Raw genomic sequence first — 20,723 nt, forward strand, 5'->3', positions numbered from 1 at the left:
TCATTGATTGGCTCGTGCTTCATAAGATGAAGTCACTATGAAGTGATGTAGGCTGGATTATAACAAATTCAGATCAGAAAGCAAGAGTATACTCAGCATCTGTGTTCAAAGTCACCATTATCCTTTGCCATCAGTGTTTTATTGACGGATGCTTTCCATACAGCAAACACTTAATGAAGTCTGTGACAGTTCTAGGATTAAGAACAAGGGAAAGTGTGGCTGCCAGTGAGGAAAAGCCTAAGCTAAACAGAAGGACCTTTTTTGAGTTCTGATTGTTTCAGAAAGTGCCAGATAAATAAGAGTACGTCTTCTCTGGGTGAATAGAAACTACTATGCACTCACCACTTGCATACAATGCTGCTGTTTTCCATGGAAAGAAAATAGACAGAAGTGACACCAAACCATCTGCAAACACCTTCTGCCTCATGGCTAGTCACATTGAAATGAATCCCTGTGCTTTCCCATAGCAGCCTGCTGTGTTGATTTGTTAGCACATTGTATCATTATTGTTAGTAGTACCATGGTAGTTAACATTCACAGATGAGGGAAACTTCATTATACTCTGCACTGTCTGAAATAAAAATGAAGTGATAAACCCTGCCAGAAAGAGCACCTAGTCAAAACATAGCATATCTAATGAAACAGAAAGTGGACACAGCCATATATGTGGAGGTTCACATGGCAATATCTGTCTGCAGACGTCTCAAATGGTGGTGATAGTACACTAACAACTGAAGTGCCTTTGAGCCTTTGCAAACTTCAAGGATATTTTGAAGGAGCATAATGCATTACTTCTTGCAGCAGTTCATGGGAAGCTCTGCCCAGGAAGGCCGTGATGAAAAAAAAGCATCTTTGAAATAGAGGAATTAGTTATCAGAGGTAGAAACACGAGCTTTCTACAGTTGAGAGTTTGCATTTTAACAATGGGTGAGAGAAGTTTTTGTTATCGTAAACCTACAGGACTGCAAAAATAGCTGAGCACCCTTAAGATGGAAACAGCTGTATCTATGATGTTCTTGAAATTTGCTTGTCTAACTTGTTTCTAAAAACATGTGAAATGAATACTTCACAGCCTGCTAGGAAATATGTTGCTTCAGTATCCTTAAAATAAGAATTTAAGGATGTTGGTGGCAATAGTTTTGGTCATAACAAAAATAGGGATTTGTTGCTGCAGTTGAAGCTCATCAACTTTTCCGTCTCACCATGACCACAGAAAACAAATTATTCCTTTTTTTTTTTTTTTTTTTTTTTTTTTAAAGGACTTTGTCATATTCTTTGAGACTCTCATTATGTCCGCCCTCGGTTCCGTTTTTGTTTAGGCTACAAAATGTCCAAATCGTTTAAGCTTTCCTGCCAAGTCATTTTTTCTAGGACTTTGATCACCTTGTCATTCTCTTTTGAAATGCTTTTTTGACTACTCCACATCTTTCTTGAAACTGAGAACCCAGAAAAGGACACACTTGTCCAGATGAGTCATTACTTCTGCTCAGCCAGCGCTAGATCTAGTTCATGTTTTGAAATCCCTCTGTTCTCTTAGGTATCTCCACGATCTGCTTCTCAACGCCTCCCACCTTTGACTTTTAGTTGCCTGGGACATAACTGCCATTACACTCCTTAGTTCTTTCCACAGCCCTGATACTCGGTCACCAGTTCCATACTCAGCACGCATCACCTTTTGCACATTTCTGGACTGGACTGGACATTCTGGACTTGATAATGCTATATTTCCTTTTTTATATCTCTCCAATCTGTTCAAGTCATTGTCAGCTCCAGGCTTATTTTCATTGCGTTTAGCAGTCTTTTCTCAGACTGCAAGTTTAAAGATCGTATTATCAGTTTTTATTTTGTATAGATGTATTCTTTCAATGAACTTCATACTCCCTTTTGTAATAGATTTCTGTAGTTTACTTATGAGCTTTATGTGGAAAGAAAATTAAAGTCTTTATGGCTAGAGGCCTCTTATCCATCACTCCATCATCTCCATCACAGTTTCGTTTTCTACAGTCTTAAAACTGCAATTACTTGTCATGATGTATTTTTTATGATTTTGAGAGCAGTTAATTATTGAAAAGATGTTTCTGAACTAGTTTGAATTTTTAAAATTATAGTAGTCATTTGTACCCATTAGCTGCAAATGTGAAAGTAAGAATACTGTATTGTTGCTTGTGATTTTTCTACCAAAGCAGCATATGTTGGAGTTAATATATGCTAAAACAAATTCTGATGCAGATAGCTGATTAAAGCAAGTAAAAAAATCTCTTCTGTAAGCAGATTCCAAACAATGTTTGTCTTCTTCATGCTCGTGTTTCTGCCTATCAGATAGAAACTGAAGATAGTATATTTCTCTGTCTGCGAAGCCAAAAAAAAAAGGGGGGGGCAGCAAACTTGACTGGCCTCTATTCACATGCTCATAATAAAAGTTCTGACTAAAAGTTCAGGCTTCTTTTTATATAGTGAGACAAAAAATAATAAGGAAAGAGAAAAGAACGGTTAGTCATATTGCTCTAGTACTTCAGCGTGCCTTTGATCTGACTTTGTGGTAACTTTTTTTCTCCATCAGAAGACTTAATTACTTCTTGTGACAAACTTGAGATAACTTACTGCCATCAGTACTGTACCCTCAGGTTTGAGTATTTGACAAAGCTGTCTGAGATACAGAAAAATCAAATCTCTTTCATGTTCTTCTGTAAATGTTGTAGAATGAAAGGCTTCTGTATGTTTTAACTTTCTTTTCTTTTAAGTTGCTACAATATTAATACACACTGCAGGCTTAAGTTGGCAAAATAGGTAGGGTCGTTACCTTACATATACTTTTGCAGCATTTTTAGCTTGTAGAAAGTTTACCTGCTCTGAAAGGTGCACGATCACTAGTATGGGAAGAGAAATGCTTCAGATCATCCTCAATAAACTTTTTTTGTGTGTGTTGGATTGGTTCTTGCTCTCAGGTGGTTACTGACTCTAGCAGCTGGCACTCTTCTGTCCCAAAACAGCCAACGCTGCTCCTCTACAGGTGGTGGCATGGCCTGCACAATGGGTGGTAGTTATCCTCTTCAATTCTCGTGAGCCCTGACGTGGTGTATTAACATGAACTGAAGGATTAGTACGCTGGGATGAGAAACTGATAACTAAAGAATGCATTCTAGTAGCTGTCTGTGATACTGGTGTAGTCATCTCTGTCAAGCTGATGAAGGAGCAGTAGCCACTTCTGCTCTCAAAACAGATCTTAGGACTGTGAGTCAGGACATTTAGTAATGTGCACTGATTGATACCTGCCATGAAGCTGGGTCCAAGCCAGTATCTGCTTTATATGGAATATAGATCTTTCACTTTGTGTCATCAGTAAGCAATGACACACAGTCCTAGCATGCTCATAAAGTTCTGCAGCTTTTAATCCACAGCTTCACACAGTTAGTGCCATGGCAGGCTGATGTTGTGGTCTGTTAAGGGGCTAGTATGCTGTTAAATCCCAAAGAATGTAATAATGCAGCTTTCTTAAAAAGTGCAACATTGTGACCCCATGAGATTCTCTTCCTTTACAATGATTTAAGAGCATTTTAAGGAGTGACTGTGAAACAGTATTACTTGAAAGAAAGAATGTCCTGCTCCAATCACTTCGCTTTCTTTGTCATTTGTTTCTCTTTGCACACCATTATTGATCAGCTAGACCAATTACATGGAATTAGAGATTCCTAAATAGTTACTGTCTCTAACTGCTGTCTGTTGCAATAAAGATTAAAGAGATCAGGAGCTTTAAATTGTCAGTTGACTCAGTTTAAGGAGCATGACAAGTGCTGCTGAAGCACAGAGGAGTCTCCGCCCTTTGCCCGAAGCACCTGGGATCAGCCTCAGGATGTTGCAACTTATTTCTTTCATATTTATATTTATTTACTTTAGTTTTTCTTACCTTTTGCCTCAGTGCAGTCATTGCAGTGATCAGAACGTTGCAGCTTAGTTGGATGACTCTGATGTGCTTGACATGACGCTCAACCCAACTAATCCTCATGACCTTCTATGAGTGTGTACTGATACTGTTATTTTGAGACTCACATTAATTCTAATTCTCCTTAGGCTGTTAAGCAATACTGAAGAAATTGATTGATAATTTCTGGGAAGAGCTTAAAATCTGCTAAGTAAATATTCAAAGGAAATTGCCATATGCAGCTGGCTGTTCCTTGTTTTTTGTTTTACTCAGTGGGCTTATTTTGTTTCTAAACAAATACTTTACAGTTTATCTTCACCTGCAAATACATACCTACAGACATACATATGCACATTCTCTATCTGAGTATTTAGAACATTAGTTCTAATTATGCCAGCTCCTAGGTGTCCTAAGTATTTTGTATCCTACAAGATGCAGAAGCATTCTATATCCTTTTCTTTCTTTTCATTTTTGTTTTCTAAGAAGAAAATATTTTTTAGAAGTACCCAATAAGATACCCAAAGCCACTAAGCATGCTGGTAATGCCCAACTTCTCCTTGTTTGCAAACTTTTCGATCAAGTTCAGAAGGGCTGAATACAAAGCTGTGCAGCTGGGATGTGCAGCTCTGTGGGGAATGTCCTCAGGCAGCAAGTTAGGTACAAGCTGGCCCTGGCTGCAAAGGGAGCCAGCAGCACCAGAGGCTGTATGAACAGCCTTTCATGAAAAGGAGTTGTCCTTCTCTGCTTGGCACTTTCTGGATGATAGGTAAACATTACATGTGAGAATGACATTAATTACCTGGAAGGACTTTAGCAGCGGGCTGCCAAGGTGCTCAGGGGTGTTGGCCCTGTGAGGAGATGCTGAGGGTGCAGAATTAGTTCACATGGCTTCCAGTATATGCCAACAGCAGCCTTCAGTTCCTACAGAGAAGGAAACATGAAGAGATAGACTCCTTATGATGATGCTTGGTGGGAGAATGCAAGCTAACAGACAGAAGATGAAGAAAGAATCAGACCAGGTATATATATTTCTTACAGCATGGACAGCCAAACATTGAAGCTGGTTGCTCTGAGAGGCTGTGCTGTCTGTCTTTTGACATTTTTAAAGCTCAACAGGATAAACAGCTGAACAGCTGTCTTCTGACTTGATATCTGACTGCTTTAAGCAGGAGGTTGAACTAAAGTGCTCCACAGATCCTTTCCAACTGAAATTAAACAAAATCTGGTTGTGTTTTTTTTCTTCCAAATTTCATACTTTCCCCAAATTTAGAATTTTCACAGACTGTATATGTTTTATACTTCTCTGTCTATAAAGTAGGCATCAAGCATAGTTCTTTTGTCCAAGACCCATATAATATAATTACCTTAATGATGTGCATAACTTTAACATACTTAGAGAAGCATAACTCATTAATTTCAACTAATATGGAAATGGTGACCTACTCTGAAAGAATGTGGTTTACTTCATCTGATTGATTTAGTTTTCTGCCATGACTTCCTGTAGGTTGCCAACGTGAGTGCTGAACCTTAGACTTAATTGTAAGCACTGAAAGCTAAGGATGAGTATTTTCTAGAAGATTTGAAGTCTGGGACCTAGGGCTGTGCTTAACAAATTAATTTGGTGTACATAATGCAACTGCCTATGCCAATAAATTCAGAATTCAACACTAATTCAGCACTGAGACCAGTTCTTTAATGTCTTCAAATTAATGAAGTTTTCTGAGAAGGAAATTTCTGCAGATTCCGCAACTTTTGGCCAAGTCTGTCCTCAATCATTCCCCCAGCAATGGGATGTGGCAGGAAATAATATTGTGTGCAAAATTTAAGAACAACAACAAATGTCCTTTTGGATCCAAAGTGTTATTATTTTACAGACACCATACTAAACATGAGCGAATGAGAGTGTGTGAACTTTGGTAATTTACTTATGCTAATAGAAAGCTATCCAAATAGTTAAGGAACTAGTGAAGAATAAGAATCCAGACACAATAAAGACACTGAAAATACTGTAGTGCTTTAATTATGTTTACGTATTGACTCGGAGCAATAATATTTATTCAGCAAACTGAAAAAAATGTTAAACAAAGCCATGTCAACATATTAGGTGCAAAGGTGAAATCCACCGTGGAATCATGAGATAAAGGAGTATAATTGCTCTAGATTTTTGTTTTAATCTTATTTCTACTCTTCATCACTCCATTTTATTGCCTGTGTTGTATTCTAGGGTGTATGTTAAGGCAGTACTTCCACTACTATTATTTATATCAGTGGTTATTTCTATACCAAATATTGTTCATACTTGCTTTCTATTACTGTAGTTTATACAGAGTATAGAAATAAATACCCTCATGTTATTTTCTTTTGTTATGGTATGGAGGTGTAAACCTGCAGTGCATAGAATGATGGCAGAAAGTCTGCATTTCCTTTGCTTTTAAAGTAGTCACTAGTGAACACCTTAAGAAATTCAAGTGTGAAAGTCACGTTATTGCACAACCAGAGCTGGAGCACAGAGCCTAATTCTGTACTTAGGCCAAGGAAAATGGTGATTCATACCTATGCTTGGAACTGCCTAAAGCAGGAAAGAAAGAGTTATAAATTATGTTTGTTTTGAGGGTAGGAGTGTTTTAGAACCAGTCAGGATAAATCTAGAGGAGGGCACTAAGATGATCAGAGGGCTGGAGCACCTCTTCTATGAGGAAAGTTTGAGGGAAATGGGCTTGTTTAGCTTGGAGAAGAGAAGGTTTTGGGGAGACCTCATTGTGGCCTTCTAGTACTTGAAGGGAGAGTATAAACAGGAGGGGGGGAATGGCTATTTATGAGGGTGGACAGTGATAGGACAAGGGGGAATGGTTTTAAACTGAGACAGGAGAGGTTTAGGTTGGATATTAGGAGGAAGTTTTTCACACAGAGGGCGGTGATGCTCTGGAACAGGTTGCCCAAGGAGGCTGTGGATGCCCCATCCCTGCAGGCATTCAAGGCCAGGCTGGATGTGGCTCTGGGCAGCCTGGTCTGCTGGTTGGTGACCCTGCACATAGCAGGGGGTTGGAACTGGATGAGCATTGTGCTCCTTTTCAACCCAGGCCATTCTGTGATCCTGTGACAATTAATTTTCCAAGCGGTGTTTTTAAGACAGCTTTGGAATTCTTAATACAACTCTCTGAGGTTGCTACAATAATGTTTACTTTATAAAATAAATGCATTGCTTTTATAATTCTGAGGTATTACTGTCATTTTTTTGGATATTGCTGTCCTTCATTTTTCTCAGCCGTGCAAAACCAGTATATGTTTTCTAAGGATATATATAACAAGCTGAAGTGTCATGACTGTATTCCTCTAATATTTATATTTGATGGATTTAGTGGGTTGTTTGTTTGTTTTATTAACAAAAATCAGTGAAACAACCCAATTAAGACCGACTGACCAGCCAATTATCCAAAGAGACAACTCTACAAAACCTAAAAGGGAGCCAATTTTGGAGGCTGTAGAGTTTAATATACGATTGAAATTACTTCCATGGCTGCTCTTTCTTTATTGACCACAGATATGTATGAAGGATTGGATCAAAGTCCACGCTAACATAAGCCTCCTCAAAGAACAAATACAACATAAATGTTGGACATCCGATAATTTTTATTTTTTTTTTAAGGAGGAGGAGGTGGAGGTGAACTTCTACTCTGCACAGTTCTATTCCATCTGAAAGACTGCAGAATTACAGAGCAGAGATGAGAAATTGAGTTATTGTTAAGGAATGTAATGTCAGCTTGTAACAGCTAGAATTTTTTGAGGTGAAAGAGAATGAGTTTTAGATTGTTAACTCTGAAATTGTCTCAGATTTCTGCAGAATTCACTCTCTTCTCCCTTTCTATGGTTTTGCTGGCTTAATCAGCAGATGTCTTTTCTAATGAAAAAGCAAGCAGACATCTCTGATAAATGTTGACACTGTGAATGCTGAAAAGGTATAATTTGTGAAAGCACAGAAGAAGAGTAATGAAACACAAGAGCACTTGCAAAGCATATTTCCCTTTTTTTGGGGGTGGGGTGGGGGGGTATGACTTTCTGGGACTAACATACTAAAAGTTTATATTGCAAGAAAACAGGAGTGGTAGAAGAAATGGTTCACTCCTATTAAGATCATTCAACCTCCTCATACAGAGTTGTTGCAAATGACAGTATACATCATCCACAGACAGATAAACAGAAAATATAGAAAACATGGAGAGATTGTTAAGAGGCACCACAGGATATTGCATTTCTGGCAGGGTATCTTCTGCTGTTTTTTCAACTGTGCACTAACAGATACAAAATGACTCTTTTAATGGGCTACCATTTCATTTGCATCATTTTATAAATAGAATTAGTAGGGAAGGGTGAATTTTCAGATCAAAATATAGGAAACTTACCAGAACTGAGTGAGCATGGCTACAGTGAGTGCTTTCAAGACACACAGCAGAAGTATAGCATGGAGGAAAGTGTGTGCATACATTTTCCTGTTCCTTCTGCACGTCTTTTTTGATGGTGTGTGGGCAGGAAAGCAGTGATGTACATGAATGAGATGGTACTTCAGTAAAGTGGACTTCATTAATTCTTTGAGTGCAAATGCATTATTGTGTCATGTGGAAATAAAAGACCACAAGGGACAGTTGTGCTAAACACAGCTAACATCTTGTGGAAGGCCTTGAATGAAAAATAAAACAATCCATAAATTCTTTATAAGGTATTCTGAATAATAAGTAAGTTGTCATTCCAGCATTAGCTCTAGATTTTGAGAGACTTCAGAAACTTCACAGTGTGTAGTTCTGCTGTTTTGTTTTTTTTTAAGAAGGCATTTTCTCAGATTTCAACTGAACTTCCTAAATAAGAATATGAGAACATTCATCTGTATTTGTGTTTTAATTGCAGGTGCTGTTCTTATGTGGGTCGAAGGGGAAATGGTCCTCAAGCTATATCTATTGGCAAGAACTGTGATAAATTTGGTATAGTAGTCCATGAACTGGGTCATGTTATAGGCTTTTGGCATGAACATACACGACCAGACCGAGATGACCACGTCACCATCATTAGAGAAAACATCCAACCAGGTGAGATGTTCTAATAAATGTTTTTGGGAAAAAAAGTGTTCATTTTTTGCTGTTTACTTCATTTGCTTGAGTTTTTTAGAACTGAATTGCTCTGTAACGACAGCTGAAATAAGCATTTGTTATTCCTCTTAGCTAGACCAATCTTAAGAGGATTCACAAATATAGTACTGCAACTAAAATATAATTTTTTCTTAAGATCTGGCCAAATAGCAAGCTGTGAAGTATCCTTGGCTAGGAGAGAAATAGTAATCACACTCAGAAATTTTGAAGGAAGCTATTACAATTAGAGCCCTTTAAAGTCCTATTTTTCTGTGGCTGAGAAAGGCTTTTACAGTCATACTGAATGATTATTAGAGACATGCTGATACCTGTTAAGCTGCCTAGCAGGTTGAGATTTGGAAGGGAAGCTGAACACTTTGAATCTGTGACCATGTTCCCATCATATTCAAATCTGAAACTCTGTTATCTGTGTTGGAAGGAAACTAGGCATGCTCCATTTGCTTTGTTCATAAGTAAACCTGGTCTTTGTGAAATGCTAATTTTGACCTTTTTGACCATTCTCTGCAGGGTTTGAGAAGGGATGGAATTAATAAGTGTCTAATGGTAGCTTAGATTGTCTGTCCTTCCAGAAAATGTTTTAAAACAAAATAGTTTTGGGGTGCAATAAATCTTGCGAGAATCCCCTGCACAACAGTGAGAGTGGAAGGGATTAGATCTTTTAAGGTCCCTTCAAACCTAAGTCAGTCTATGATTTTCCACCTCAGAAACAGCTGGAGGAAGTCTGGCAGCTAATTCACACTTCCAAGAGTCTCTGAAGTCCTGAAATCCAGTTCGCACATCCAAGTTTTCCACCTACTCTCTTTCCCATCAACTTGCATAGATGCTGTTCAAGTCCTCATCTGTTAGGTTTTTTTCTCTGATGGGGAAAATACAGCATAGTGTCATCCTCTGCCTCCTGCTTTCCCCTTTCAGTTGTCCCTCTAGTTTCTGACTGAAAATACTTCCTGTGCTGTCGTTTGAGGATCACTTGTTGAGCTTGCGTTTCACTAAATCAGATCATGACCACCAAAGTATTTTTTTCTCTTATATTACACAAATGAAGTTGATAAATAATGTTAATCCTACTGCAGTTGTTTTTTCATTTGTTTGTTTTGCAATACTGCAAAATGAATATGAATTGGAGTAAGGAGTGCTTTGCGTCCCTGTATGAATGATTAAGTCAAAGAATTATGGATCTGGAATTATGAGCTGAATATTATTATTTTGTTCTACTTGCAATTTAAACTGCAAAAGCTGAACTCCTGAAAATGTGACTTGCTTGTATTTGCAATACATGGGTGCTCTGCCTGCAATGAAGTAAAGTCACTTTAGTATCAGTCCAGAGAATCTAAAATAAAGAGGATTCTTCAAAAGCTCTTGCTGTTAAAACAGCAATTATTATTATAATAATATTATCATCAGCTGGAATTAAGAAACAGTCCAGCAAATTTTCCAGATTCTACATGAATTATAGCATAATGTTTGGAGACTTCATGGATTATGTGAATGAGAACAGTCTTTCTAAATATCAGAGATTTCTGAGGTGCCTGCTGTCTTGGTTAATAAAAGCACACAGTTACTTCCAAACGATGACTAAGAGTTATGAATGTCAGCGAGTAATCAAGTTGGGATCTTTGATGTTTTTCTTTTCCTGTTTGGTTTTTAATCTTCTCAAAAAGAGATATTACAGAGAATAATTATCAATCATCCTTAGGTCAGGAATACAACTTCTTGAAGATGGAGCCTGGAGAGGTGAATTCTCTTGGGGAGCCGTATGACTTTGACAGCATCATGCACTATGCCAGGAACACCTTCTCAAGGTTGGAGTCTCAGGTTATACCTTTTGACTTTTAATTCTATTCCTCTCCGTGAATGCTAAAAAATGTAAATTTATTTGTTTACTTGAAATTATTTCATAATCATTTAAAATGTTCCTTGTAGTGCAGTACACTTACAGCAGTAAAAACACAGCTTGTTTAAGTCAGAATAATTAAATTATATTTTTGATCACATTTCTGCTCAGTTCCAAAGCAACCTATTAGTCTTGTTTTGGTTCTTTAGATTTTAAGACAAGATAATCTAGAATCATCATTTCATTACTTCTTTTTGTAAAACTTTGTATTCCGTGCATGTTTGTATTTAGAATAACCAAATGATTGAGATGATTAAGTGTTTTAAGTATAACATGATCTGCTCTCTTGGAGAGAAATGTCCTTTGATGCATGACTTCTGAATAACTGTGGGTTATGCAACTAGAACACTTTATGGTAGTAAGAAATCGACCATGCAAACCACAACCTTTGCGAAGGGCTGCAGCCAACCATTTACAGCACAGGCTGCAGTCCCTTCTGTGTTGTTTGTACAGATTGGTACTGTCATCAAAACCTTATAGAAAGATGTTCTGCTTTTTTCCTCCTCTTGCTGACAAGCCCACTCCAAACTTGATGGGCTTGCTCTGAAATGCTGAATGGATTTGAGAAGCTGTACAGCAAGCTGTTCTCCTAGGCTAGAAAAAGGAGAGCAGGAGTCTCACCTGATTTCCTGTTATTTTTCATATCAAGTTGCAGTCCAACTTTCTACTCTGAAATTACTAGAGTAATGTAGAATTAAGAAAAACTCTGAAAGAAAACCTAAGTGAGGACCTGATTGCACATCACATAAAGCAAATACAGTTTTGTTTGAACATTAAATAAATTATCCCTAGACAGACTGAGATTCAGAAATAAACTGAAGACCACCAAAAACCTCACCAGAACATATTCAGCATATTGGCCAGAAAAAACATGGAAATTGAGCCACATGAGGTAGATATTAGTCATATTGCTTAATCCAGTTACAGATGAATTACCTTAAGCTGTAAAAAGCTATGTAAAATAAAGAAATTTAACAAGCTGGAACCCTCCAGAGTCTTAGGGCAATGACAGTGTAAGATAATTTGAATTCTGGGCTCTGATCTCACCACTTTCCAAGCTGGCAAAAACTGATAGTGCCATGAGTAGGCATGCCCTGCCCCAAGGTGCAGTAGGTTGTTAAGTCATGCTGTTTAAAAACAACCTTCCAAACCCCGAGGTCATGTATCAATTTTCAGTAATTTATCTTGAAAGCATGAGTCATGCCCAGCATGAAATATTGCCAGCTGTTTGTTCTTATAGTCTACTCTGAATAAGTAGGGGAAATTGCAAAACTTGATGAAGTTCTGGTTGCACAGGATAATGCTGCTAATGCTTTATTAAAACTGTTACCAGTTGTTCTTTTTTTAAAGCGCAAATCAGAGTAGTGCTGAGCCATCTGAGAGGATCGTTCTCACATTTTTCAAAACAGCAATGGCATCTGTTTCAGATTGTACCAAAAATCAGTGGAAGATACAATTATGATTTAAAGAATAACTTTTTTTTTTCTTAATTAGTAACGTCCCTTATTTCTAGAAACTGAATAATATCATAAGCACTTTATTCTAGAGTTCAACAACAGAACAAGAGAATACAAAAACATATTCATCTATTAAATTCCATTTTATTGGATTTTATGGATTTTCAAATCCTATAATATGAAAACAGAACATCCTTGTACTTTCTTCTCTAAAATTGACTTCAGACAACCAGAATATTTTGATTCATATCTAAAAATGGGGATATTTTGAATGAAAGTACACATTTGGAACAGATGTGCTTCTCTATTACTCCTAGTCATTTAAGGTAAATATTATGGAAATCACTTATGGTAGGTAGACATGCATTGTTGTAGAGCAAGCAGAATGTGGCAAGCAAGCACTTGTATTTTAATAGCAGCAGCAGCTAGAGTAGAGTAAGATCTGTTATAACATCTGACAGAAAAATGGTCTGACATTAATTAAATAAAAGAATCCAATAAAACCAGGAATAGCTTCGCTTTACTGGCTGACTTCTTACTGCACTGGCAAACAGGACTGACTTTACTTGCTCTTACTCATGCAAGTCAAACATTAAGGCTTTAAAAACTTCATTAGAAGTAGGAACTTTGTGATTAAGAATTTTGTGACAGGGACTTATGTATTTTTATTTATTTAATTTTTATTTAATTTTTTCAATATAATGAGCTGAGCTGTAATGCATTTTCCCTGTGTGATCAAAATAATAGTAAGAGTTTTCCTTTCTGTTGTCTAGCAGAAATATAAAAGCTTTCACTGATCTACTGAAGAAAGATTCTTTTTTGATAATTTTGCTTAAGGTTTGGTCAGCCCAATGAATTTTTCTGACTTGTTTTCTCTGTTTAAAGTTCTGCATTTTACCCTCTTACTTGTGCCAAATGTAATTTTTAGGTTTACATAATAGCATAATTCATGCATCAAACTCTGCAAGTTTTATGACAGAAACCTGATAGGGTTTTTGGGGTCTATTTTTTATTTTTATGTTTTTTTAGGGGCATGTTTCTGGATACCATTCTCCCTTCCCGTGATGATAATGGTATACGACCTGCCATTGGCCAGCGTACCCGTCTAAGTAAAGGAGATATTGCACAGGCAAGAAAGCTGTATAGATGTCCAGGTATTGCACCACAAACAAACAAAAAACACATACTAGCAATTGTTTGACTTGATTTTTTTTTCAAGAGGAACGATAATATCTTTGAGTCAGTTGCTTTATTAGTCAGTTTCCACATTGGCAACTGACGTAGGCAGAAGAAGAGCTGAATCATGAAATATCTTTTAGGTAAGGTCTCTCAAATGCAAAGCACTTAAGGACAGATAAACGACATGAAACAACATTTAGTTTCATTCCATTTCAGTATGTTTTCCTTAGCTGTTCAATGATTGGAAAAGAAACACTTAATGGTACTTCTGGTTATGTATTTGCAGTGTAAAGCTTCAACTGTACAATTAGGTGGAGGAGTTGCTTTTAGTATGCGTCAGGTCTGGGGTAATGTTTGTTTTGAATTTGAGTGGAAGGCAGAATGAGCAAATCAAATTGTTACAATCAACTCTGAACTCAGTGCAGCTTTCTCAAAAGTTACTACAAGCCAGCGTAACTAAGTTGTAAACAATCTTTAAACAGAGCTTTTACAACTCTCTTTCTCCTCATGGGGGTTAATGAAGTCTCAGTAACTTGTTTCAGTCAGATATATGGCTACTTTTTACCACCAGATCAATGCACAAGGACTATAAAGACAGTCAGGATTGAAGTGAGGGAGCTGCTTTAGGTTTATATCAGCATCAGCACGATCTGCTGAAGTTCTGGGGCTTCTGATACACATTGTATTGCTGAAGGATGCTTTTACTTTGTGCTGCAAGTACATCAAATTGTAACTGTCTATATGCAGAGATCACACACAGTGTTTCTGGCTCTACCAGGGGATAAAGTAAGACATTTTCTTTAGCAGTTATCCCTTCTGGATTAAGTTTTGTTTTGTTCTTTTGATAAAGACTGTACTTGAATAAAATTATTCTCCCAGGTAGCATTATTTCTAATAAGAGTATATGGAGAGCAGTTGTTTTGTAAACACAGAGAATAAGTATATATTTGATATAAGTTGAGCTTTGAAGGCAAAAATAACACATGCAATCTGGATCTCTGTGAATATAGCTGGTGTCTTATATCCCTCTGATTAAAAGTTAGAAAGAAAGAAAAAGAAAACCCTCAAAAATCATTTTGGAAGTTGAGTGCATAGATGACACTCTTATAAATCGAACATGCAAAGACAGAATGTGCTTTTTGAGCTGAAGTTCTAGCAGTTACTCAGAAAAAAAAAAGTGCTTTTCATATAATTCACAAACATGTATGATAATGAATTGTCATTTCTTTTGATGTTTGCACAGTCTTGTTGAAAGTTAGTTTCATGTTATTGTAAAAACATCATTGCTCAGCAGTAGTGCACACTGTAAAATTTGCAGTACTGGTGAACGTGATTCAGAGGGGTAACAAAAATGATGATTGGTTGCAGGATCAGCCTCCTTTTTTGTGCTACGCTTTGGCAGACTTTGGGATAAAACACATTAGTTTTCTAGCCTTACTTTGGTGAGCCAGCTTGTAAAAGAGAGTTTTAAGAGAGAGAGGGAGAAAAAGGCTGAAGGTTTTGGTACAAGTTTTACCCACTGTACTCTCTAACATCACATTTTTTCAATTCATTTTTTTTAGTTACTGAATAGCTCATGACACAAAGTTAAAAACCACCCCCGAGAAGACACTCAGTAAGGAAAGCAGCTCTGCAAGTTCAGTGGTATTTGTGATCTAGTAAACGTTTCAACAAATAGCAAGGCTGATAGTTCAGATACTGTGCTTTTGATTTCGTGGAACATACATGATTTACAGTTTACAGCAGTAACATCCATGACATTGTTTTTGGAGACGTGCTGTATCTCCTGTCTGCCTATGATAGCACAGCAGTGAATATTTCAAACATAAATAATATCTGCATTTTTTTTTCACGTGTTCAGTTTCTTTTACTTCAAATGTAATACCGTGAAAATACAGAAAATAGTGAATCAAATCAGGCTTTTGCAGAGAAACTGGCTTCTTAGGTGAAAAACATTGCAGTATTGTGTATGTTTCATTTGGAGTTCCAGATGCTCCTACAGATAGCTTCTGGCTGAAGAAGCATTTTCTTGGGCCCATGAACATAAAGCTGAGCTTGGGGATGCTGGAGAAAAAAGCTGGTCAGCTCAGTAGTGAGGTAGCTGAGCCTCTTCAATAGCTTTAAGTAGGCAGGATAGTCAGGGTCATTTGTGAGAAAAGGACTTAGTGACTGAGAAATGGGTTTGAGGTCAGTGAAGCTGTCTTTCATGAGCTGAGCAAGTGCTGAGACTCAGTGGTCCGTGAACAGCAGGTTTGATTTGTTTTTATGTTTTTCTTATGATGCTGTGTGTATTGGCCAGATGAGAGTGGTGGTGTACTGGCTGCACAGTTAAACACTGGCAGGCTTCAGCAATGGAAATCGCTCTCTGGAATATAATCCTGGTGTTTGCATCTATTCCTAGTCTTTGCAAAGAGGAGAAAAATATTTTCCGTTTCATTACCACAGGAAGGCCCATCAGAAAACGAGGCTTCTCAAGCTGTTGATTGGCTTTTGGTTGGAGTGTGTACGGGGGGGACAGTCTAAGTGCCATTTCTGTAAGTGATCTGGACTAGCAAAAGTTGGAAATGCAATCAATTTCTTCCACGTGAAACATGCTAAAACTAGATCTGAGGAAAATTAAACAAATGGCCATTACTCTCTTATTACTGCTGCCTTGCTTTCTTAATGTGGAACTACAGAATCGTGGAATCATTAAGGTTGGAACAGACCACTAAGATCATCCAGTCCAACCCCAGCTCACCCCCACCATGCCCTCCAACCATGTCACTCAGTGCCACATCTACCCATTTCTTGAACACCTCCAGGGACAGTGACTCCACCACCTCCCTGGGCAGCCTGTGCCACTGCACCACCACTCTTCCTAATTTTTCCTAATACCCAGCCTTAACCTGAGTCCATTGCTAGTGGATCGTAGCTCACTGAAATACACAGAATATACTATTTTATAAACTTAATCACAAATAATGCAGTTGTACAGTCCAGTTGCAGAGATAAACCTTAAATTATTTAATGATAAGATGTTAAATGTTGTAATAATCACGGACCCATTGTAGAGAAATGTGCTTTTAAGCAGGAAGTACCCAAATACCAACTTATCAACAACAGCTCTGGAAGCCAGCCTGGTAACTCTGATCCCACAGATAATTAATTCAGCTATTGATTAGTATGACCTGTTCTTGTCACATATCCCTTGAGTAACCAGGAATTTTTAATTAAATCCTGTGAAATATATAAAGTCCAACCTTATTTTGTAACTTCTGCTTGTGTTGATTCTTAGTAGAAGTTATCTGATTAAATTTTTTCTTATGTTTTTTTGAAAATTTTGATTTAATAGAGAGCACCCAGGCATTTAATATGAATAGCAGTGAAATCACTGAGTGAGCTAGCTTTATGCTGTATACCCTTCAATTCTTACAAAAGGGAAACGTGCAGTGGCAGCTACCTGAAGTACATAGTTTGGTGTCTGTATACAAGTTCTCTGTATGGAACACAGCAAAAATAATCCTGACTGAGAGGAATTCTGAACAGTTTTCAAAGGTATTTTTCTCTGTTAGTATACTTTTATAAAATGAGTAATTTAAGGACTGTAACATAAGGGCTAGTTATGCCAGGATCTTCAGATACGATCTGATTTCTAAGTGTTCTTCTGCAGAGCCAAGAGTTGGACTCAATGATCCCTATGGATCCCTTCCAACTTAGGGTATCCTATGATTCTTCCTTCTGCCCTTTTTCTAAATGCAGGGCTGCATTTAATCTGACTGTGTTCCTTCTGAGAGTACCTTGATGCAGCACAGCCTCCCTGAAGCCATGCATGGAGTGGGGGAAGGAATGAGAGAGGGTTCTTTGTGCAGCGGGCAGAGCATTTGGACTCAGTGTCTCTTTGGGTTCTGCTTTCCTCTGCTCTGTGATAGCTGTTTTACTCTTGGCCTTCTCTTAAGTGCTTTACATATTCATTGTAAGCTATGATACAGCTCAGTAGCTCTCAGGGAACCCAGTACAGCACTCTGTAATTTATTCAAGCTTTCATGAATTGCCATGTGAAAAATAAATTGTGGTTAATTATGGGTATAGCATTTTCACGGGGAAGGTTTTATATAGAAATAATTATTTAGCACTGAATACCTTTTGTATATATGTCATTTCCTGTGGAAGCTTGCAATTTGGAGAGAAAAAAACATTTTTTTTTTTTAATGAGGGGATAAACTTTTTTTTGTCCATTTCATTTCTGAAGGACATGGTGACAGTAACTTGAGCTATTAAATTTTTGGGAGGCTGCACCAGTTTTTTTCTTTCCTCACAATAACCATTTCAGTGTCAGAGAGCATATTTAATGCCTTGAATGTAGCTTATGCCTGATACTACAGTGTCGTCAGATTACATCTTAGAAGCATTTTAACACGACAGCCCTTACAGCTGCATTGTCTCTTTGTCATAAACAATCTTTTGTCTGCTTTTATTTAAAGATTTTCCAGATCGTTTATAATTCATTGAGATTTTGATGATACATTGCTTCACCTGCTGGCAGGGCTGTAATTTGAAAGCACTGAAGATCTGATTACGCTGTCAGTCACGGGATAATACTCTACAGTTCACATGTCTTATATCACACCTGCAGATCAGCAGGTGAAACAACTTGATTGATGGTCAAAAAGATGACTGACTGAGGTGTGACATCCCACCAGAATCAGTTTTAATGGGAGAGAAGAGCAGGAGCTTCTAATGATGTGTTTTAGTGTGAAGGGGAATTACTGATCAGTCAGCCAGCAGATTGTAGCATGATTGACAGGTGAGATATGAGTGCTGAAAGCTTTAAAAAGAAGCAATACAAAATCTTTTGGTCTTTTAGGTCTTTACGTTTGCTTTGCTTTGTTACCCTTACCTCTGCAAATCATTGTTGCAAGAGATTCTGTTGAATGTAGGATTTAAGTTTTCTATGCCAGTATAATTGTGCGATTTTAGGTAAGAGCAGTCTCTCATGTGGGCGAAGTACTGAAATAAATGGAGCCTCTAATGAAATTGCAATGTGGTGCCAATCATGCTGTGCCAGTTTTTGTTGTGGTTTTGTTTGAGCTCATAAAGGATGTGCCTGAGGGTGGGGCTAACTTTTTTTTCCTGCAAAATGAAGTTACACGTATAATTTTGCAGTTGACTGGCAGCAGTGACATTTTTAAGACTGCTCTAATTTTGGTTAAGTCAGCAGACAGTACACAAGTGAAGCAGTTCATGGAATAAAAACATCCTGTGTAAAATGGAATGAACGTCAGATTGGCTTAAAATCTCTGTTTTGAATAAATCGTAAAATAACTAGTCTGTTTTCCATTCTGCATCTGCAGTGAGTTAAATGGGTTCTAAATAGATATTGGAAGGACACATTTTTTTTCTCTTAGGCACATTCAATTTCATATTTTTACTGTATTTTGATTCTTTCAGCCTGTGGAGAAACACTGCAGGAATCTACAGGCAACTTTTCTTCTCCAGGATTTCCAAACGGTTATCCTTCCTACACCCACTGCATATGGCGAATCTCTGTGACCCCAGGGGAAAAGGTATTTTAACATTCTCTCAGCTAAAGGTAGATACTATTTTTAGAACAAAATTTTGTCTTTGTCTAGTTTTTCACTTACATTTAAAAGCTTGCGTGATAGCTGAAAATGACGGTAAGCTGTAGAGCAGTGTTTTGAATGGGATTGTAAAAGATCTGCCATTGACTTGACTGTGGTCTATGGGATTAGAAACGCAGATTCATCCATTTGGTGGCTTTCTGTGTGAAATGAAATTCTGATTTCAATCTGCTATGTGTTTGCATCCTGGAACCCCTTCAAAACTGGTTTCCAATGCTGCTGGTCCTTCAGCGTAGAGATGGAAGGGGCAGTGCAGGCTCCTGGATGGGCTCTTCTGCAGTACGGGCTGGGGCAAGTTTTGCTGCCTGGGGCTGGGAACTCCTTTCTGTACTGAAAGAGATCTTTTGCAACCTAAATAAAGGGAACAGAATTTCATGTGAGATATTCTCCTATGTCATTCTGGTGCATGTTCTTTTAATTTCCATATGTCAGTGTCAGGAAAATGCGGCCCTCCCCCCCAAAATATATATATATACATATATAGAGATTGGCCTGGGGAGAGCCGTAATGTGGGAAAGGAAGTGTGCCATGCTACTGAAAGCAAAACCTGTTCTTCTTGTGTATGCTAGCTGAATCTTGTTTTAAATTATTGGCTCAAATATTAGCCTGCTTCAGAATAAATAAGGACAGAGAGAGGAACAGCATGTTTCACCTGAGATAAACTATGCAGGAATACATAAATACATTTCTTTACTAGAAGCAGTAGCCAAACACAACTTAAAGCCTGAAATACAGGACTCTGCATCTTCTTCAGTACTGGAGACTCCAAAGAGGAGAACACAGCATTTGCCCCAAGATATTCGGTTCTCCCACTCAGCATTGGACATAGTTTTTCCCCAGCTGGATTTCTTTCAGGTTAGGGTCCTGGAAGGCACCAAGAATATGTGTCCCTGATCTGCTAATATTTCCTGAGGAGCTGTAAAAGCATTTGCCAGTATGAAGGATGAGAGCAAAGTCATTTGGAATGTATTCACCCTCCTCTGGGCAGGATCCAGAGACAGGAGGAAAAATAAACATGCTCAGAGGGTGTGGGTGGCTCTGCAGGTTAGCGGGGAAAAACAAATGAAAAGGTGAATAAGAAAAGGGTTGCACAAAAGATGCAAATTAATCTGGATAGGTAATTTTATATCCCCATTATCTGTGTTGCTTCTTAGACACTGCATATTGACAACCAAAGTGGTTTAGGTTTCTTTCCTTTTTCTCAGTTAAGAAAAATGGAAGTATTCATCTACAGTTACTATTGGCTCCTGGAAATAATTTTTATGTATGAGATGGAAAATATATGTAAAATTTGTAACATACTCAGAACTTTGTGCAACCATAGTTGTGGACATCAGTGCAACTGTAATACACTTGTAATGCTATTATCGTGTCTTGAGATTGGAACCATTGCTGGTGCTGTACAAGCTTAAGCCTCTCTCAAAATCAACCGTGTAAGGAGACCAGCTCCCTTCCCATTCTAGCCTCCCCTCCAATGGAGAAAAAGATTAAATCTTGTTTTCTAGTTGCTGTCTGACG

The 20,723-nt window shown here is 37.8% G+C and overlaps 1 protein-coding gene across 8 annotated transcripts in view; it reads left to right on the forward strand.

The window, feature by feature from the left end:
* Positions 1 to 20,723, forward strand: part of TLL1 (tolloid like 1) — a 136,736-nt gene that overhangs the window by 66,356 nt on the left and 49,657 nt on the right. For all 8 annotated transcript variants that reach the window (XR_007376166.1, XR_007376167.1, XR_007376168.1 and 5 more), the window contains exons 6-9: positions 8,819 to 8,997; positions 10,751 to 10,856; positions 13,435 to 13,559; positions 19,015 to 19,130. Coding sequence is in view for 5 of the 8 variants with exons in the window: in XM_048940998.1 (XP_048796955.1) it covers positions 8,819 to 8,997; positions 10,751 to 10,856; positions 13,435 to 13,559; positions 19,015 to 19,130 (526 nt within the window). In the remaining 3 variants the exon portion in view is untranslated. The remainder of the gene's footprint in view (positions 1 to 8,818; positions 8,998 to 10,750; positions 10,857 to 13,434; positions 13,560 to 19,014; positions 19,131 to 20,723) is intronic.

This window comes from Lagopus muta, chromosome 4, assembly GCF_023343835.1.
Source record: "Lagopus muta isolate bLagMut1 chromosome 4, bLagMut1 primary, whole genome shotgun sequence".
NCBI lineage: Eukaryota > Metazoa > Chordata > Aves > Galliformes > Phasianidae > Lagopus > Lagopus muta.